The following is a 17255-nucleotide window of genomic DNA, read 5'->3' on the forward strand; positions in this document are numbered from 1 at the left end:
GAGGAGAATTTGATTTGAATTTTTAAAAAATAAAACTGTTTGAAGGAAATGGCTTTAAGATTTTAGAAATATCCATTTTAAAATACAAGATGGTTATCTAAAATAAATAAGGTTAAGATTCAGTATTAAATAAAATTCTAACCCTGATTTTTGTCTGTTTTTAACCAACTTCTGATAAGAAATTATAGTACCTTTTTGGTCTCTGCTGATATTTTTTAAAACATTGTTTTGGGTTTTAAATCTTTGAAGGCGTTAAAAGGGTTCTAAGGCCAGTATGTTGTCTCTACTGAACATAACCCACTGCACCAAGCAGGTGCTAGGTTATGCAAAATAAAATCAAAGACACACAGTACCACAAAAGAGGCAGAATGATTGACACATAATAATGTGTATAATTAAGTAAACCGCCCCCCCCAAAAGTATAAATTTAAACAGGATGAAACAGAATGGAAATGCATCTATTAGCAGTGAATCTGTACAGGAAGGATCTGGGCCAGATCATTGCTGTTTATAGAAAAGCACACATACATTCCCTCATGTATTTGTAAATCAAACGACACCACAAATTTACAAAAAATCCTGCTTATATACTTCAGCACCACCTAGTGGCAGTTTGAAGATGGTGAAACTGGACATTACTTATGTGAAACTTCTCTATTGTTTATAACAAATTACAGTACTAACCTTTCAAACTACTAAAAAAAAAAAAAATTGTCCTATCAAGAAATCGTTACATCAGTATAAAAAGTGGATGATCAAAATCAGTAGTTTCCTTGATCAAGCCTTCAATATCAGAACCATCAAGTCACTGTGCATTAACTTCTTGAATCATCTATGGAAAATGTAATCCAAATTCAAGTGGTTTTGAAGATACAGCCTTAACCTAGATTTAGATACCTCCAAGAACTTGTGTAAAGGAATATCCTGATTAGACTTTAGGTATCCTGCATTGTATTTAACTTGTTTCAATATATTCCATTTAGTTTGCATATACGTTATGCTAATCACAATCAACTAAAACCAAATTAAAACTAGACTGAAATACAGGAAACTAATCTAGCCTTTTCTCCTCTCCCATAAAATACAGCGATCAACGAGAAAGACCCTCTGCTAAACAATTACTGGAGCACCCTTTCATCAAGCAAGAAAAATAATGAAATCATCAGCAATTAAACCCAAGATGTGAAATAGAGTAAGGCAGAACACATTTCAAAACCAGTGGAAGTGACGAGACATGAGAATGGTATAACTGTTGATGCTCTCATATACAACTTGGAGAAGAAGAATCAGGACTTTGACCTTTATTTGTTACAATATATGCACTGTTTACAAGCAAAAGTGATTAGACGGGTACACAAGAGTTAAAGATGTTGGCAGAACAAGTCAGATCGTCATTGAACCTATTCTGAAAAGCGTTATACATGAAGAACTTTCATATTAACATATCAATGTGTAGCACCACACTAGAGAGGTCACAGGATTAACAACTGCAGTTCAGAAAAACTATACACTTTTGGGGAGTTTCTGTGCCAAGATCAATATTAAGCTAGATTTGATATGTATTGTACATAGATCACTTCTATTTTCTGTTAGTTTACCTAAATTAACTTAACATTGCACTACTACTACTAGTAACTAAGAATTGTAATAAATACTTATGCAAAATGAACTAGTGCGCTCTGGATTGCATACTGTATAACTTAGAAGAAAAATAAAGTCCCCTTTCAGTCTCAGATATTGTACCTATAATTAAAGTTGCTCCAATATAGCAAAACCAAACTCACTCTCTCCATTAGAACATGAACAAGCTTTGCTACAAACTGCCTACTATTATTGTACATGGTTTTGTATTTTACCAAACCACCTGTTCCACTTTCCCATCTCAATAGCAATTCCAGGCATAATTGTTAATATTGATTGTACCTCAATTTCTTTCCTGAGTGAAATATTTTTAAGCAAACGAACAAGCTTAGATAACTGTGTGTAAAAGAACCATAACATTGAATACCGTTAACATTGTACGTGACACTGTCCAGTATGTCTTACTCATGGGACAACCTGTCTCTCATTTATAAACAATGTGGACTATGCTGCCAGCACTACTATGGATACTTACCTCTCTGCCAAATCTGCTTGGTCTCACTAAACTCAGGAGTCAGTAACATGTTTCAGTCATGATGATACATGTAGTATCATCTACCCACACGCTTTTTTTTTTTTTTTTTTTTTTGCAATCCATAGTGAATAACCAGTGCTGTACAAAACATCCAACTGTGTACAGGTTGTTCAAATCAACTCCAAGTCATTAAGAAATTCCAGATAAAGCTTTCATCGATATGATATATACACATGCATAGTATATGCAATCTTCACAAACTGCTGCTTACTATAAAATAATGTTTAAAAACAGAACAAGCCTGGGGTTGAGTCTGATTTACTGAACAAGCCTGGGGTTGACTCCGATTTTGTCACGTGAAATGAAGCAAACAGTTCTGATTATTGATATTCATATACCTAAAACAGTTCATACACTAGCTAAATTATTTCTACCTTTAAAAAAATTAAAAGTAAAATAAAACAGGACGCACAGGAAATTCCACAATGGGATTAAACACAATCATACAGTCACACACAAAACCTATACCCAAAACCACAGGTTCAAACTAATACTAATGGTAGATTAAACCACCCCTGAGGTCCACAATTGAAAATGGGTGTGGAATCTAGCCAACACAATGCATGCATAGCCCACCAAATAGAGCCAATTGCCTTTAATCCATATTGATTAGAAAGCTACCCTTAATCTGAATACTTCTCTTAGGTATACTTCCCTTATTTACCTGCATAATGAAAGTGACATTAATTTGCTTAGCAGACCATCTACCACACAATTATATGAAATCCAAATATTTAAAATCACTTCCACACTAAAACCTCGGTTTATTTCCAGTAAAAAACGAATAAACTCTGGTACACATGGCTAAAAATACACAAATCACCGTCACAACTAACAAAATCACATTGATTTTTTTTTTTTCTTGCCATATCCTTAAAAGCACGTGAACAACATTTCTCCCCCCTCCCCACCGCATGAGAATTTGAATGAAAATGAAAAATACATGACAAAAGACTGCAAGTTAAGGTAGTGGTAACCTTAAGATTTATTTATAGAATTTAAATGAAAAACTGGATGTCAAGATTTGCGCTGGTTCCTTAACCACTGTAAGCCTGCGTTTAAGAGTAAAATCACGGTGTTCATACTGGAAAAGAACATTCTTGGCTTAATTTAGAAATTAGCACTACTCAATTGAAAACAATTATTGCCGTTAGAAATGAAAAACAACGCATTTTGGAACTGACCTGAAAAATAATACAACACAAAACTCAACTTTACTGTTGACTTGAAATTTTGCTCAAATATATAGTTTTTTAATAAACACATTAATAATTCTAAATTACCATAATCAAGTAACAGCTCTGCGTCTAGGCTAATGCATCAAGCCAAGAAACATTTTAAATGCACTTCACAGCAACGATTATGTAAACGTTTTATTTATAGTTCTATAATTGTCTTTTTTTTTTTTTTTTTTTTTTTTAATTAGAGGCACAACCTTTGGCATCCAGCTTCGATCAACCAGGTCAAGAGAGTAAAAAGACAACTTTTTTTTTTTTTATGTGACCTCTGAATAATCTTGAAATTTACCAAGAACTGGTGCTGGATTCCCAGTATGACAGGAAATGCCCCTCTTGGCAGCCATGCAGCTAACAGGGTCTGTAGCTGGAATGCTGCCATCTGAACCACTGTTGGACTCTTATACAAGATACAAGTCTTTTACATATATCCGTTATACTTACAAGCAGCTCCAAACCTGAGTATTTATGGTATAGCTAAACATACAAAAATGTATGTACATTTATCTCCACTTTCTGTAAACAGTTGTCAGTATAATCTGTTTTATCCCTTTATCATTGAAACATGCAAATCACACATACAGTATAAAGATATAAAAAAGAAAACAATGACACTCATTCAAAAGCAAACAACTAAAACCCCACTTTCTTGGCTGCAGTGTTAAATCATGCCTTCAATGTTCAGGGTCTGTCTTCTGGAAGCAGCCACTTACTTGCCTGTGAAGTTTACAGTTGTGGAAATATTGTTAAATAAAATATAAAATAAAAAAATGCACCTTTCATGCTAGTACAGTATTTATAATACTATTCTTATGTGGAGAACTGGAGATAAACTTATGTTTATGCTATTTCTTTTTCCACAGTGGAGGACAAAGCAGCAGTACACTGAACAAGTGGCAGCATCATGTTATGCAGCCTAAAGATTAGGAAGCATTTCTTTTCTTTGTTTTTAAATTAAAAGATCCCCCCCCCCCCCAAACACAAGATCTAAGCTTTTTTTTTCCTCCTAGATTACATGTTCATTCCTTGGGCATTTAACAGCAAATCAAGCATATCAAATGTGTCTTTGTAGTCCATATGCTGGCTGTTTGCACCTAATTCGTGGTTCGTATCAGGGCCGTTGGTCTCCACTGGTTTCTTGTCCAGTTTCACTAGGGTGCTGAGATGTCCGTAGCCCACCTGGTATGTGACAGGGGGAGGAGGGGGGAAGGGTAGGTTAAGAACAGAGTTGTGAGAGGATACATACTGCTTTACAGAGGAAGAATTAGAGGAACTACCTGAACTTTTGGAACTTTTGCTCATTTTGGAGTGGTGGTTGTGACTGATGTCAGGGTGCGTCCTCTTCCGTGAAGAGCTGGAACTGGAGGGGCCACCCTCGCTGCTAAGAACTACTGGGCTCCTCAAAGCCGCTGTTACAGTCCCATCGGCATGCAGTTTGCTGCTGCTACTGTTCCCACTGTGCATGTGGGAGTGCAAATGGGAATGCTTATGGCTACCACCGTGGTGGCGGTGAGAGGAATGGTCCCGGTGTTTTTCTTTATGCTCTTTGATGTGCGGGCTGGAATGTTTGCTCTTTCCGCTACCCTCATCGGAAGAGCTGTGTCTCTCCGAAGAGGAAACTTTGATTTTCATTTTCAGCTCCTCTTTGCTCAAAGGCTTTTCTGTGGAAGGGATTGGGATCCGCAATTTCAGGGGGCCACCTTTGTCTCTTTTTTCAGTCTTTTCGGGATTTGAAAGGGGAATTTTCATTTTGATAGGCGACGCCACAGCACTACCACCAGGTACTTGTAACTGTTGAGCATGCTTTCTATGGTGTGGCTGATTCTCTACCATCAGCTGGGTAGCAGGAGTATATTGACTTTGGATATCTGTATCTCCAAGACCCTCCAACTTACGCTTTTCTGCAGCATGTTTCTCTCTGTATTTGTCCAATGTCATTTTCTGTGGAGGAGGAATCGGTGGAGGAGCAAGCAGTGCATGTTTGCTGCTGCTGCTTGACTTATGTTCGTGTTTAGATGAAGAATATTCAGTATTTTTTTCTGGTTTGTGATGGAGGGTAGCAGTATGAAGCTGCCCAGAGGCTCCTTGCTGAAGGTTCAATGTCTCCTGCTTGAGAGAATACACATCCGATCTGCTCTGATCCTGGTGCTGGGGCCAGTCGTTTGGCGCTGTGAAGTTATACGAGGTATTCTGCAAGCTTGTTGTCACTGCAGCAATGGAGTCAAGGGAGTGGTCGCCTTGCATTGTAGCTCCTGCAGAGTTTGAAGGCAAGGTTACAGGGAACGATGCAGAGCTGGGTGCTTTCGAGAAACTAGCATTTGCTGACACAACAGTAATGCTGTCGACCAAAGATGGATTTTGGACCATTGAAGGACCAGGAAATGAGTTATCAGCAACTTGCCCGTCACCCTTGGGCTTCTTAGCAGCTTGATTGGCCTAAAATAAAAAACATAAAAAATAAATAGCATAGATGATATAATAATTTGTTGAGAAAGATGTTTTTTTTATTTATTTGTTTTAAGCTACATGTGTATAGTAAACAAATAATGATGTGCTCTCTTCTCATGTATTGTTCATTAATAGGGTTAACATTTACAGCGTAAAAAATGGTTTTAACACCATCATTTTCACTGACAGAAGTAAATAGCTAAGATCCATTTAACCAGTGTTTCGTAACATAAAAGATGACACATACTTTCTGGTTAAGAATATTTTCACATCACTTCAACAATCTTGCTAACCAACAGCAGGGCAGTAAATGTTCTGCCAGTCTTACCCTCCAGTTTCGAATTCTTTTCAATCTGCTGGGTGTTTTCTCCAGTATCTGTAGAAACTCATGTGTTAACTCTATAAAAAAGAAAAAAACAAAAACTTTAGCACAGGACCTGGTTCATAGATAACCACAAATTTAAAGTCATCACTGACAGAAATCTGAAATACTGCATCAACAATCTTTTATCAGATTCTCAGATATTACAATTACTGATGAAAATGGCCAGCATTTTAAAACCTGTGCTTTCTAAACAAGCTTGCCTTTCTTTATAGATCCACTGTCTCTCTGCCTATATATCATAGTTCAGAGAATAAAAGTGAACAAAATCCACACAAGAGCGTACCATCAAGTAGTTCCAGAGTAACAGATGGATCTACATATTCCCACCAATGCTTTGCATCTGTGGATACAGGAATCTCCCAATTGGACCATTTGCAAGCCAAATGAATGCACACACATGCTATCACCGTGGGCTTGTACTGAAGACAGAATGTAGTGAGGTGCAGACTGCATTGGAAAAGCAGAGAGGGACAAGAACACAAATGACAGAAACCATTAACAAATGAAAAAAAACATACCAGTAATTTGCATACAACAGCAAGGTTAACTATTATAAAACTAGTGTAAGAACAATTGCATTGAGAAGATGACATTCACTTTGAAATGAAAAAAAAAAAAATTCTATATCCAACAAGCGACTGATCCAGGACCTTTGATAACCATCCATGTTTATTGAGGCTGCAGCATAATCCTAAATTCTGGATGATGCATTTTGCCAGTATGTAGATGGTAACCGTGTGTCCTAAATTAGATCTCCAGATGGGTATACACTGGACATTGAATTGGTACCACCATACTATATATATATAAAAATAAAAGGTTTAAAAGGTGGCAAATGGCACAGCAGTTAATTTCTACATCAATGTAGTCAAGGTTATCAGAGGATAACCCCCTAACAGGCCTCTCATTTAGTAACTCCTGCACCGCGGTTTCTGGTTAAACATGCCATTGCAAATAATGACTTGTTGAAAACATCAACCATCATTTCTTCTAGACATTTTGTTCACCAACAATGTCCTAGATTGACTGCAGATCTAAGACTGTGAGTTCTGTCACGCTACTACTGTGGGATCACAGTGGTGCCTTTTTAAAAATATAAATTGGCGTGCAAATCAATGTCCATTTTTTTTTTTTTTTTTTTTAACAGTAACTTATATTTCTTTGAAAGGATCCACATTTATAGAATACACACACACACATATATATATATATATATGTGTGTGTAAAAAACCTCATAAGGCCAGACCTAATAAATAAATAGTTCATCAGAATTGCCGCCCCCAAAACATAATTGGTCACTTTTTTTTTTCAAATGATGAAAGTGGAGAATCAGGGCATTCCAAAAGATTTTCATCTGTGTTGACTATAGTTTATGCTAGGATAGCACCGTCAAAATCTCACTGACACTTCATTGTGCTCCCCTTTCAGATACCTGGTTCAACACAGCCAGTAATAGTAAGCCAAGAACCTTTTCCCCTTTCTTTGATTTCTAGAAAAGTAATACTTTTACAGCAATAAACATAAAAATAGAACAAAGTGGTCCAAGACTTGCACACTTGTTCTTTTGAACACTTGTAGACTGTACCAAAAAGAAAAAAAAAAACACACACACACACACACACCTTACTCCTATATCCTATTCCAATTTTGGTTAATTTTTAAGATATGAATCCTACACATTTGATTAATATGTGTATTGCAGGGGTTTAAATGTTGTGTTTTGGGTAAAAAGGCATGTACACCTATACATTTGATTAAAGTGTATTGCAGGGGTTTAAATGTTGTGTTCTGGGTAGAAAGGCAAGCACACAAACAAGTTTGGCATGAGAAGTTTACCAAAAAATAAATTTAAAAAATTGCTTGTCGCTTCTTGAAACTTGGCTCCAAAAGTCCAAGGAACAATATATTTTTTAGGTCTGGCCTAAACTACTTCCAGTTTCTGAAATGAGGACAATTTAACCCTTTAAGGACCTTAACATTATTTAAAATATTTGCAGAGGTCATTAAATGTAAAAATCACATAATATTCATTTTGTTTTAATAGAATTGAAAAGCACAATTAACAGGCAGGATCTTTTACAAACAGACAATAACATTCTTTAACTTTGCTATTGGCTCCTCATATTTTACCACTATATTATAATAGCAACTGTATATTTGACATGATTTCTAAAACATGAGCACTTCATGCAAATACTGCAAAAAGCAGGAGGTTCCCACTGAATTTGCAGCAATCAAAGTGAAATGTTTGTTATGGGCAAAAATTAAGACTTGGGTAATAATTCTCCAGGACAGTGAAATCTGCAAACACTTCTATACTCCTGTCATCACCCATTAAACTGATATTGTATCAATGCAGATAAACATGCAAAAACACACAACTAAAGGGTAACAATTTGAGCTATATTCAATAGAAGATAAGAATGTGCTACTCGAAGATAGACATACAGGGCTGGCACAAAGCAGCTGGAAGTATGTATATAGCCATGCATTCTGTGCTGACTGAGTGCTCTTTCTTATTTGCTACTGGCAAAGAACAAGCCATGAAGAACACAAAGATGCAATAAAAAAAAATAAAAAAACCTGCTGAAGCCCATAACATATGATTTACGAGTGAGAACATCTCAGGGATGCTGAATGAAATCAAAACACAGATCTTTATGTATTTATCATGTCACTTTTCTATTGCATCAATATGTCCCACATTGATTGTTCTGTACCGGTACCAAAATTCAAAACTCTAGGTCAGCTAAAGAAGCCTCCCCTGCGAAATGCCTTTATGCCATCCATGTATATACAACTAACATTTCTATCACAAAACACTAGAGTGCCCCCTCACCATTTCATAGTCTGACTTGCACGTCAAAATATTGATATTAAAAACACTGAAATAGTGGAGTAATGTATTGTACATAATACAGTACTATGTACTGTCAACATGGCCTAACTGAATTATCTATTTGTAAATGATCAAATACCGTAATGATGAGGGATCACTGCATTTAACTTAGGAATCTTGACCTAGATTTACCCCTAAAGCTGCATCTACACTGGATGTGAGAAAATAATTTAGAAGTCACTGCAGCGAAATGGGAGTATCCACACCAGCAGCGAGCGAAGCGAGCAACGTCACTTTGAGAACATTTTGCGTCGCTACAGTAGAACCTGTTTCCATTTATTTTTTTATCCATAGGGTGACTGGAATAAAACTGACCAATCTGAAGCAAGGTTAACACCCTTGAAACATGTCACGCCTGAAAACATGTTAATCATTTTAAGTAGTGCCAGTAGCCATGGCTTGCAGGTGGTGCATTTAGCAGCACCGAGACATCTTCTTTCCAATTGTGCATAATAAAAATAGGTTCATTAATAATAAAAAAAAATCTGGAACATACATGCATGCATGCTACATATCCAGCATTTCAATGATAAATGTGCACTTTTGCTGGCTTTTAAAAATGAAAGGTCCCGCATTCACACAACTTGAACATGTGACCTAATTTTAAGCTATGGCTTTTTTGGGGTTTGTTTTCTTATGTTTTGTTCACTAAATTGTTCTGTGGCAAATCTGTGACAAGAAGAATGTCTTTATATACGCATAAAGATAATCAAGCAAAAATATTAATACTATACAATTTTTATACTAATAAATACTATTCCATATATTGTAAAACAAAGCTAGCAAAACAATTGTATTCTGTGACACATCCCAACATTACCAAGCTCACAGTTTGATTAGGAGCCATATCTATTCACTGTTTTAAAAGGAAAAACTAAAGTCTTGCGTCCTGCCATGGCACACAACCTTATTCTGTGTATAATTATTCATAAGTAAATTAAGTCAGAGACGACTCAAACAGTCACCAATGATCAGATACGTCACAGTCTTCAATAGCGTTTACGATAAAGTAGAAAAATAAATTTGCAGAATGGAACTGGTAGTAATACAAGGTAAGTGGTGACTTGCGCATAACACGAATAATAATAATCTTTATATAGCACCTTTCACAGTGGACCACCATCACAAAACGCTATGTCACTTACAAGAACGTCTCACCCGAAAGACGGCGCACAAGGAGGTTAAGTGACTTGCTCGGGGTCACACAATGAGTAGGTAGCTGAGCTGGGATTTGAACCGGGTACCTCCTGGTTACAAGCCTGTTTCTTTAACCACTGGACCACACAGCCTCCTATAATAAAGATAGTGATTATGTATGTCGAACAACGTAATAATAATAACAATAATAACAATGTTGCACTTTAAAATACCTGAAGTTAATAAAAAGGATCAATGAAGGAATGTGCAAAGCAACAATTGTAATTGCAGTAAGTTGTATATATAAGTGTATAACAATAAAATACCTGTTGAAAATATCAGTTTAACTATACTACTATTGTCCAGCTGTCTGCTGACAGCTGGAGATGTACCGGGCTTTATATCTGACTACTACTACTGGTACCATGAAGGGAAAAAAAAAACAACTTCCGAGTACAACTGTACAATTACTACTAATATAACAACAATACAACTGCTGGATATATAGGGATGCTCAATAACTAATCTATATTTTACAAGTCCAACCTTTATTTTACAACTGAGTTGCTGAAGGTCAGGGTGGTAACCTTTTATCAAAACAAGACCTGTTTTGTAATGGGACAGCCCATCTCTAGTGTGTCCAATAGGAATGCATGGGTGGGGTCATGTATTTATTTCCACTCTTTTGGATCGTTTCCAAGTCGTGTCTGGTGTGGATTGACATTCAGCGACTTCGCTCGCATCACTCTCGTCCAGTGTGGATGCAGCTTTAATATGACTCCTAAAGCAGTAAACTTGACATACATTCTTATCATCCATTGATTGAGGAATAAAGAAGTCATAAATAACTGGTCCTTAAGGGATTAACATGATGGACTCACTTGAACATCATACAAGGTGCTGCTGTGAAATCCATTATATTAAATTTAATTGTCAAAGTATATACTAAAAATGTGACTTTAGTTTATGAAAATACAAATAAAAAAACAACACACAATGTTAGAAAGTTCAATAAATAAAATTCAGTAAAAGGTATATAAACTAAAAAAAGGTCTTTGTACTTACCAGGATGACCGAGATTTCTAGGTTAAGTTTAGATCTTTGTAATCTTTAGCTGCTACTCAGGCTACCAATGTTTAGACATATGCACTCTGAACAGAGTAAACCTGAGTTGAAAGCACCACTACACTTCTCATTGTGCATTTAACCCCTCAGTGCCCAGAATGACCCTTGTACAATACACCGCACTGCAAACAGGTAGGTATCACCAGACACGGTGACCCAGTCCCCTGTCGCAAGAAGGGCAGAAGGCACAGGTAGGGGACCCTGCAGTACAGGAAGCTATAGTGTGCTATTACAGTGCAACAAAGAGGTTCAGGATAACAACCTGTTGGTAGCCATGAAATAGGAAGTCTGTGCCAAATCCTTGCTCGCTGCAATTTTAAAAAAAAGAGAACAGAAAAACAGTTAGACAGGCAAGTACTGGAATATTCCTTTAAAAAGCAAAGCATGATCATATGTGCAAATCACTGAGATTTAAAAATAAATAAAAATATTTTGATTTAAAAATATGTTTACGAAGCAGTGTGTTATTTTCAGTAAGTTATGTGCAGCAGGTGACATTAAATTACACACATTTTTGAAAGTTTGAGAAGGCATGAGACAGAAAAAGGACTTAAATTTAACTTCACATTGACTGTTTAAAAGTTAAACTAGTTTTCTTGTTAACAAATCATTCATTTTCAACTCCTCCTTAATGTAAATGCTATTTAATTACAATAATTAAAATAGTTTACAGACAGACAATAACATGCCTTCATTTTTGCTATTGGCGCCTCATTTTTACCACTATTAGAATATCAACTGCGTACCTGACACTAGTGATACTTTCTAAAAACATAAACACTTAACGTAAATACTGCAAAATACAAGAGGTTCCCACTGAATTTGCAGCAATCAAACTGAAATGTTTGTTATAGGCAAAAATTAAGATTTGGGTAACAATTCTCCAGGATAGTGAAATCTACACACTTCTACACCTTTGTCATCACCCATACATCCACACATTAAACTGATATTGTATCTCTGCAGACAACCAAAAACACACAACTAAATAAGGGTAATAATTTGAGCTATATTCAATAGAAGATAAGAATGTGCTACTCAAAGATAGACATACAGGGCTGGCATATGTGCCTTACTGTTTGAGTGCTCTTTCTTATTTGCTACTGGCAAAGAACAAGCTGTGGAGAACACAAAGATGCAATAAAAAAAAAACTGTTGAAACCCATATCATATGATTATCTACAACTGTGAACATCTCAGGAATGCTGAATAAAATCAAAACACAAATCTATATATTTATCAGGTGCCTTTTCTATTGCATCAATGTGTCCCACATTGATTGTTCTGCACTGGTACCAAAATTCAACACTCTCGGTCGGCTAGATAAGCCTCATCATGCGAACTGACTTGATGTTCCCTCACCATTTCACGGTCTGACTTGACAGTCAAAACACTGATATTAAAAACACTGAATTAATGGAGTAATGTATTGTACATAATATAATGTACTGTCAACATGGCCTAACTTAACTATCTGTATATGATCAAACCCTATAAAGAGGGAGCACTGCATTTAAATTGAAGAATCTTGCCAAGATTTCCTCCCAAACCAAGATAATACATGCAAATTACCGAGATTTAAAAAAAAAAAAAGTTTTGATTTAAAAATGTTTACAAATGCACTGTGTTATTTTCAATATGCTATGTGCAGCAAGTAAAATATTAAATTACATTAAAATACATTTTTGAAAGTTTCAGAAGCCATGAGCCATAAAAAGGATAATTAAATTGAACTTCACCATGACTGTTTAAAATGCTAGTTTTCGTGTTAACAGAAAGGAGATTGATCCATTATCAACCCCTCCTTAATGTAAACACCATTTAATTATAATAATAAAATATCAAAGTCATCTAAAGTGTTCGACAATTTCGTGTTTTGCAGAATTGTTCAAGCAGAATTGTTCAAGCCAAAACCGCAAAATGGCTTTTAAATATATATATATATATATATATATATATATATATATATATATATATATATATATATATATATATATATATATATTTCACACACATAGGACTCATCTTGATGAACAACATAAAATATCTGAAAAGGTACTAGGTCTGAAATCTGGTTTACACAGCAAAAAGTTTTACACCACTGCTCCAGTTCCAGTAAAATTCAGCATTCTGCCATATCTAACGTATGAAGTTGGCAAACAAAGACTACCAACAATACAGCATACGTGAAAAAAACAAACAAAAAGTTCAGTATGAGATACAGGTTTTACAAAACTGATTGAGGGAGACGAGGGACGTTTCTCGTTGTTAAAACCAGAAAGTAAGCAGTAAGAAGTATCGGTACATACATGAACTCTAAGTTTATAAAAATGCTATAAACATTATACAACTAGGCTCAAGTCATTCTAAAAATAAATATGTTTAACAAAAAAAAAAAACAATGTTAATCAAGCAATTACCTCTCACTAGCTGGGAACATTTCACAACATCTGTGTGTGGATGCTCAATTGTTATTTCAAAACCTGTAAAACAAATAATGCAACACTTAAACCAAATGATGAAACAGTAACATTTTATTGACTTCAAGGTGTTGCATACTCTTGAAGTGGTACAGTGATCCCGTCTAGATGATATGAAATAAAGAGAACCTTCTTGCGGGGAACGTGGGGGGGGGGGGGGGGGGGGGGGGGGGGGGCACTGGCTTTAGGGGGGGGGGGGGGGGCACTGGCACTGGCATTACCGTAAATTGTACAGGTTACATCTCAGACACATGTAATTGTAATGTGTTGTTCTATTTACCGTTAATGTAATTTATAATCCAAACACTACGTTCAGTGGATTTCGTTATAGGGTCAGGGTGTGTTATACCGCAAATGTGAATTCAAAAAAGGTTAGGGTGTGTAGCCAATTCCCAGACGCTTGTGTACACTTAGCGATACAATCTTGTGTACACTTAGCGATACAATCTTGAAATAAAAAATAAACAAATGACCAAACACCAATACAACTTTTCCTTTCAATGGACTGTAAGAGCATTCTGAACACAAAACATATGGATGTGGTATTAGATTAGTTAATCACACAAAAATGTAACACCAAAATAAAGTTAACTTCCATGTACCCACATCATTACTTTAAATCTGAACAAGTGCTGTAACTGTAAATGAAAAAAATACAGCTTTGAAGCTGCTGCTGTGGGGAGTATGTTACCATATCTGCCAGTTTCAATGGATAGCCTTTACTTACCTAATGTCTGGAGCACTATGGTTTCAAGTATCACCAGCTCTTGAGCTTGCTGGAGGTATGCCTAGACAAACAAGTTTAACAGACAAATCATTACTAACCTAGTCATAACGGGTTTCCACACTCCATTCTTTCAACTTTGACCCTGGAAATGTACATTTTTGTCGACATTTGTATAGTCTCTTTTTTGGTGTGACCGACTCCATTTACAGCTACCAGCATCATTTCCAAGGGAGAGGGTGAAGGACCACCCCAAGTCATTTATATTGTAGCAAGTGAGAACGTACAAAAATCAAAACCATATTTTCATTCCATGAATATTCCTTTGATCCTTCTTGTTTTAGAAGAGCACATGGCAAACACAAAAATAACCAACAAAATGGATTAAAAAAAAAAAACCCTGAAACTTACATTACTCTTTGTATCTAGCTGTGGCTCTTGAGGATTTAGGCAGGCATGCGCTACTTTGATGACATGTTCAAGTTTCCGCGGTTGCTCCTCAACCTTTGCAGCCAAGAATAACGTTGTTGGAGAAATAATCTGCAATAAAAAAATTCAAAGCATCTTTACAGATTTGATTCTCTTATAGCTATGCATGGAAATTAAATGTGCGATTACAACTGTACTTCAAACTAAAGCAGAAAGTTAAACAAACATATAAAAGCATTCTTTCCTGCCTAGCAATTATTTCATTCAGAAATATTTTGAATCAAGGGGAAGCATTTGCAAATCACAAGGCAGACTTAAGCCTTTTTTGTGCAAGGCGAAATCAATCAAGTTTGAATAATCTGCTTTCCTACTATATTAATAAATAAATGTTGCTACTGAATAGACTGACTTTAGTGTGAACTTGGCTGGTACTTGTTTTGTACTTGCAAACAAATACTTGTTGAATTATCCCTGGCTTATTAAATATGATAACACCATATTATGGAAATTCTAATTAAGGTTAATCTAGAAAATGTATATTGTTAGGGTTTTTTTTTTTTTGGAATGGAATACCCTCCCTTATTCAACAACCCAACTACACACACACACACAGTCCTGTAGTGCACACAATTACAATAATTTCAGAAAACTGATATACTTACGTTTCTGTGAAACTTGGTGAACGAATGGTACATATAAAACCTGTGCATGTAAACAATTGCAGTGTTTATTGTTAATTGAGATCTGAAAATAATGGTTAAAGGAAATAACAGAAATGTCAAGGTACAATTTAAAACAAGCCCTGTTGATTTTGTACTTGATCATTGATGTTGTCAAACATTTGGCCAACAAAAAGGTCGCTATTGTCAGCCACGACTATTGACATATTTTGGTTTTGATTAACCCGGGACTTGGGTCTTTCTTAGCTAACCCACTAAAAAGTGTAACGTCACCAAGACAAACAACCCTCCGTGACGGTGGTTATTGCGATTTATATTTTGAACACGACTTCTGTCTTTTTGAAACCAAACAACGCAACACCGCTGCTAGGATAACGGTACAATCATAGTTACTGAAAATGAAACCTGCTCAACATACTGCAGCACAGCCCCCACCCTACAACAGAGATCAGACCGAGCGGTGGTATTTTTTATTTTACAGTGCCGCCAGCGAGAATGTAAGTCTTATTTCCGACCCTAAAATCGACCTATTTTATGATTTGAAAAACATAAACATCTGTTTTGACCAAAACGTAGCACGAAAAAAAAGACCACCACTGCAAAGCTCAGGCCTGTTCAGATTTCCAACCACTACCCCCGCCCCAGTACACTGCGTTTTAAATAGTTCAACGCTTTTGCGTCAATGATAGATCAAGCAAAGAACAGCTTAACTTTAACAGGCTAAAAAAAAATAAACAAATAGATGTGCGGTTTTTTTATTTTATTTTTTATTTCTTAATAAATAAAGAAAAACACGTTTAAAATTACCAACCAAAACTGAAAAAGAATAAGAGGGGCCTACTGAGGAATCATGCCAGCCATAGCAGGCCCTTCTTTCTTCTACGACTCCCGACACATTTAATCTGTAAGCAAGGATACACGTTGAGTCTCTGGCCCATATCTTGGATAAGGTTAGCCGCCTGTTGTCGGTACGAAAGCTCTTTGTCCGGCTCGACTCCACTGCGACGGGACGGCGTGGTTTCGAGCTGCTCCCGGGTAAAGAACCATCTCGATGAGGATCCCCGGCACGCCGCCATCGCGCTCCAGCACTCAACATGGATCGAGGAACGGGCACGCAAGTACGCAGCGCCTACGCTAGACAACACGGAACTTGCGTCACAGCCACCAGAGGTTCCCTGGTCTCTTGCGCACAATAACGCTGTCCTGAACAACTAGTGGAGTTTGTAACAGATTGTAATATATTGCATTATCAGTACACAGAGAAACAATTAACACTGTTGCCTGTGTACTAAAACAAAGAAGCTAGTGCATATATATTTTATCCTGCCGGTAATAACTACCATTGTATTAAATACTTTAATCCTTCAAGTTTATAAAAATGAATACATTAATTAATCAATTAATTAATACCAGCTTTGAATTACAGTATCGGCATAAGTCCGTTTAGCAAGTCTTGTGTTAATACAATAATGTATGTGACTGTTTTGTGATTATTTTGAATTTGTGGTTAAAACGCTGCATAACTGCATTTTCTTGT

The 17255-nt window shown here is 36.2% G+C and overlaps 2 protein-coding genes across 7 annotated transcripts in view; one reads left to right on the plus strand and one right to left on the minus strand.

Moving 5' to 3' along the window:
* Positions 1-4390, plus strand: part of LOC121322341 (mitogen-activated protein kinase kinase kinase 19-like) — an 18977-nt gene extending 14587 nt beyond the window's left edge. For all 3 annotated transcript variants that reach the window (XM_041262177.1, XM_041262178.1, XM_041262179.1), the window contains one exon: positions 1088-4390. In XM_041262177.1, coding sequence (XP_041118111.1) covers positions 1088-1154 — 67 coding nt within the window. In that variant the 3' untranslated portion in view covers positions 1155-4390. The remainder of the gene's footprint in view (positions 1-1087) is intronic.
* LOC121322343 (cyclin-T2-like) lies at positions 3573-16848 on the minus strand. 4 transcript variants are annotated; one of them, XM_041262183.1, is made up of 10 exons: positions 16637-16834; positions 15701-15782; positions 15021-15149; positions 14613-14673; positions 13826-13888; positions 11668-11713; positions 6528-6691; positions 6188-6258; positions 4689-5847; positions 4432-4590 (listed from the first exon to the last, which is right to left on the minus strand). In XM_041262183.1, exons 1-10 carry the CDS (start codon positions 16792-16794, stop codon positions 4523-4525), a joined length of 2001 nt encoding a protein of 666 aa, XP_041118117.1. In that variant the 5' UTR covers positions 16795-16834; the 3' UTR covers positions 4432-4522. The 4 variants fall into 4 exon arrangements, 2 of the variants coding, with proteins under 2 accessions (XP_041118118.1, XP_041118117.1); XM_041262184.1 differs by having other exon boundaries at positions 3573-5847; positions 16637-16836; XR_005951028.1 differs by lacking the exons at positions 4432-4590; positions 4689-5847; positions 6188-6258 and having other exon boundaries at positions 6604-6691; positions 11346-11713; positions 16637-16848.
* Between the last annotated feature and the right edge of the window lie 407 nt (positions 16849-17255).

The sequence above is a fragment of the Polyodon spathula genome, chromosome 10 (genome assembly GCF_017654505.1).
Source record: "Polyodon spathula isolate WHYD16114869_AA chromosome 10, ASM1765450v1, whole genome shotgun sequence".
In the NCBI taxonomy this organism is placed as follows: Eukaryota; Metazoa; Chordata; class Actinopteri; order Acipenseriformes; family Polyodontidae; genus Polyodon; species Polyodon spathula.

Excerpts from the sequence above, each read along its gene's own strand:
- LOC121322343 (XM_041262184.1), bottom strand. The coding sequence starts at position 16,794 with ATGGCGGCGTGCCGGGGATCCTCATCGAGATGGTTCTTTACCCGGGAG. Across the intron at positions 13,889-14,612 it reads CATAGTGCTCCAGACATTAG|GTTTTGAAATAACAATTGAG; the intron begins GTAAGTAAAGGC and ends TTTGTTTTACAG. Across the intron at positions 6,692-11,667 it reads TATTTCATGGCTACCAACAG|TCTGCACCTCACTACATTCT; the intron begins GTTGTTATCCTG and ends TTTCCAATGCAG.